The 3945-nt window shown below is 28.0% G+C and overlaps 1 protein-coding gene across 1 annotated transcript; it reads left to right on the top strand.

Annotated features, from left to right (window-relative positions):
* Positions 1-382: 382 nt before the first annotated feature.
* On the top strand, positions 383-2756 carry OCT59_008433 (uncharacterized protein; the record flags this gene model as incomplete). The annotated part of the gene is made up of 7 exons (XM_066142460.1): positions 383-1432; positions 1497-1693; positions 1783-2006; positions 2082-2411; positions 2494-2533; positions 2616-2644; positions 2719-2756. The coding sequence occupies 7 exons, from the start codon at positions 383-385 to the stop codon at positions 2754-2756; spliced, it is 1908 nt and encodes a 635-aa protein (XP_065999340.1).
* Positions 2757-3945: the final 1189 nt, after the last annotated feature.

Consider the following 3945-nt stretch of genomic DNA (forward strand, 5'->3'; position numbering starts at 1 on the left):
ATTTCTAAAAGGTGTATATTGTGTCACAAATCCGGTTAATGATAATATACATATTTATATACTCTTTTTGTACAAAATTACGTAAGCTTTCAAAAAAATTATGTAATATACCACGACGTTAAAATTTTAGCAGACATAGCCATTACTTTTTATTTAATTTTGGAGGGGTGGTATAGTTGTTACATAAGAGGTGAAGCAGGAGGTGCATTTTTGATGTAACCAAATGCAAGTAGTTTTTAGAATTTGTATAAGTTCTCTTCCTTTGTGTAAACAAAGGACTACATTTACCCCAAAAAAAAAAAAATTACGTAAGCTAACAATTTTGGTAATAAACTATTAATATCAGCTACATAATTTTCTTACCAAAAGTTTGTTAAATATAATGGAATTTACGAATGAAAATAACTTTGACCCAACGTCAAAATTAAAATCCAGTCCTGTACCGATATCGTTTCTTCCCTTTAATAACGAAAAACTTAAATGCAATAATTGTGGAAATAAATATACAGTCACAAATTTATATAGACAAAAATATTGTAAACAATGTTTATTATCGTACATTGAAAAAATAACGGATAATGACGTATATTTGGATGTAAATATTATTACAAATAATACTCCTTGTATTGAACATGAGTTAACGAGAAATATAAATTTTCTTACAAGTAATATTCAAGAATGGTGTAAAAATTGTTCTGAAATTTCATATTTTAAAAATTATTATGATCATGTTAATACTACAATGCAGTATTTAAATATAGAAAAAGATTGTAAATTATGTGGGAAATTAACTGATAAGAATTCTTTTGGATTCAAGATGTGTTCAAATTGTTATTTAATATCTTCTGAGTGGGTAGAATCAACTTTTATCGATAAACATATTCCTATTCTTTATTTACCATGGTGGGATGCTTCCAATAAACATAGAGTTTGTAATCGTAACTTGAAATTTTTAACCAATTGTCAAAAATGGTGTTCATATTGCTTCATAGTTTACGTTGGATGTAGATATTGTTTGACAACAAATATAATTTTTGGAATTACAAATCAAACTCATTGCAAGAAATGTAAAAGAGTATCAAAAATAGATATTGATCTTACAAATACTAGCAGTGGAAATCAAAATATAGATGAATTTCTTATTTCCACAAGAACAAATACTGATAGTTACGATAAGATTGCTGGTTACATGAATAATATAAATGATAATTCTGATCCTTTAAACGTATATAATTTTATTGAACGTGAGATTAAAAATGTTAATTCAAAACGAACAATGGAATGGATTCCATATTCTCAAATTAGTAATTTAGAAAAAATAGCAGAAGGGGGTTTTGGTATTATTTATAAAGCAATTTGGTTAAAAAAAACTCCTGTTGCTGTGAAAAGATTTTCAAATACGCAAGAAATTAGCGAATGCTTTCTAAATGAGGTAATTACGTTTTTATAATACTTATTTAATTGCTGTACGTTTTATTGAATTTGTGATTTTTTAGGTGAGATCACTCCATCGATGTTATGATACAGTTTTTATTGTTAAATATTATGGTATTACACAAGATCCCGTAATAAAAGACTATATGTTAATAATGGAATATGCGAGTGGTGGAAATTTACATGATTACTTAAAAGAAAATTTTACAAATATTAAATGGATCACAAAATTAGCCATCTTGTGTCAAATTTGCGATGGGTAATTATGTTTATATTTTTATAATATTAACCAGATTTATTAATAATTATATAACGATAACGTTAATTTATTAATATTTTTTATTTTAGACTTAAGGCTATTCATAATGAAAATTTCATACATCGAGATTTTCATAGTGGAAATATATTATCGTTAAAAGATGATAATAAAAAATGGGTAATTGGCGATTTAGGATTATCACAACCTGCAAATAATTCATCAAATGATGAAATATATGGAGTAATACCTTATGTCGCACCAGAAATATTCAAAGGTGCTACATTTTCAAAAGAGTCTGATATATATAGTTTGGGTATGATTATGTGGGAATTAACAACAGGTCGTAAACCTTTTTCTAGAGTTGAACATGACGTTGAACTTATTTTAGAGATCATTGATGGTAAAAGACCCGAAATTACAATTGATACTCCCGATTGTTTTGCTAATTTGATGAAAAGATGTTGGGATTCTGATCCCTCAAAAAGACCTTTCATAACAGAAATTAAAGAAACCGTTGATGATTGGTACAAAAAGCGTAAAAAAACCGATAAAATATTTAGTAAAGCCGAGGGAAAACGATCAGGATTAATACAATTGAAACAACTTGGTGGCGAATTTACTGAAGAACGGCATCCTGGTGCTATTTATACTAGCAGGTCTTTAAACTCTCTTATTTCTCAGGCTTCATCTATATCTACTTCAATGATTTCAAAACGAGGTATGTATTTTATTTTATTTTATTTTGACAAAATTAATTATCGGTACTTTATTTGATAATACAATTGCTTTTAATCTCATAGTATCCGCTTCGGTAGAAGTAGAATATGATAATACCCAAAGGTATTGATTAATACGACCTATTTTTAAATTGTATTATTAGATTTTAGTTATTAATTTATTTGCTTATAATAATAAACTTTAGACCGGCCATTCATAAACGCTTGAGGTCTGGTAAGTACTATGATAGTACCGCTTAAAATAATTTATTAATTTTATATACTTAAATTTTTTTTTCTATTTAATAGAATATATTTCAAGAGATTTAGAATATGATATACCATAGATGCAAATACTCAAAGTCATATAATTCAGGACTAAATGTTGATTTTGTTTTTTTAATTTGAATTATTCTTTAATAATAACGATATATATTGATATTTTAACTGAATGTACATCCAAATTCAATAGACCATTAATTGCATTTAGTGCATTTACTGTATTTCAAATGTAAAGAATAAAAATGAATAAAATATTAAAGATTATACAGCTCATTTAAATGTTTATTTATCCGTCGAGTGCAACATTTTATAATGGTGTAGTACTGAAAAACGGAGCTGAATTCCTGATTGCCGATCATCCGGACCGGTTTAATCGCAGAAAATCTCCTGGAATTCCACGACCATTTACAGGTAGTAGGATAATCGGTACGGTACGAATTTGCAAACCTGTACGGTACGGTTGATCACCCATACAAAATTACAAAATTTGATCAACATGACCTTACCGTACCATACTGACACTATAATAAAGAGAAAATCAGTACTGACGGTACATTTAGCATATAATTAATTGGACACCAGTGTCCATTTTAATAATTTGGACACTAATGTCCAAAATGTTCATTTTGATAATTTGGACACCAATGTCCAAAATGTTCATTTTGATAATTTAGACACCAATGTCCAAAATGTCCATTTTGATAATTTGGACACCAATGTCCAAAATGTTCATGATTTTTGTAATTTGGACACCAATGTTCAAAATGTTCATTTTAATAATTTGGACACCAATGTCCAAAATGTTCATTTTTGTAATTTGGACACCAATGTTCAAAATGTTCATTTTTGTAATTTGGACACCAATGTCCAAAATTTTCATTTTAATAATTTGGATACTAATGTCCAAAATGTCCATTTAAAACAATAACCGTACTGTACTGTACTGGTTCTATATATAGAGAGATTATTATAGAGCCAGTACGGTACGGTACAGTTGGTTAAATTTTATGGTTGATCATTTCGTACCGTACCGTACTGGTTCTATATATAAAGAGATTATTATAAAACCAGTACAGTACGGTACGAAATGATTATCACAAAAATTGATCAACCGTACCGTACAGGTTTGCAAATTCGTACCGTACTGGATAAATATATATTCCGGATCACGTTGCGGCTAATGAGTTATTTTTTTTTTTTTTTTTTAAACTGTAACGCATCTTTATTAAGTTATGTATGATAAATCAGAAACTA

This window comes from Rhizophagus irregularis, chromosome 16 (assembly GCF_026210795.1).
Source record: "Rhizophagus irregularis chromosome 16, complete sequence".
Classification (NCBI taxonomy): domain Eukaryota; kingdom Fungi; phylum Glomeromycota; class Glomeromycetes; order Glomerales; family Glomeraceae; genus Rhizophagus; species Rhizophagus irregularis.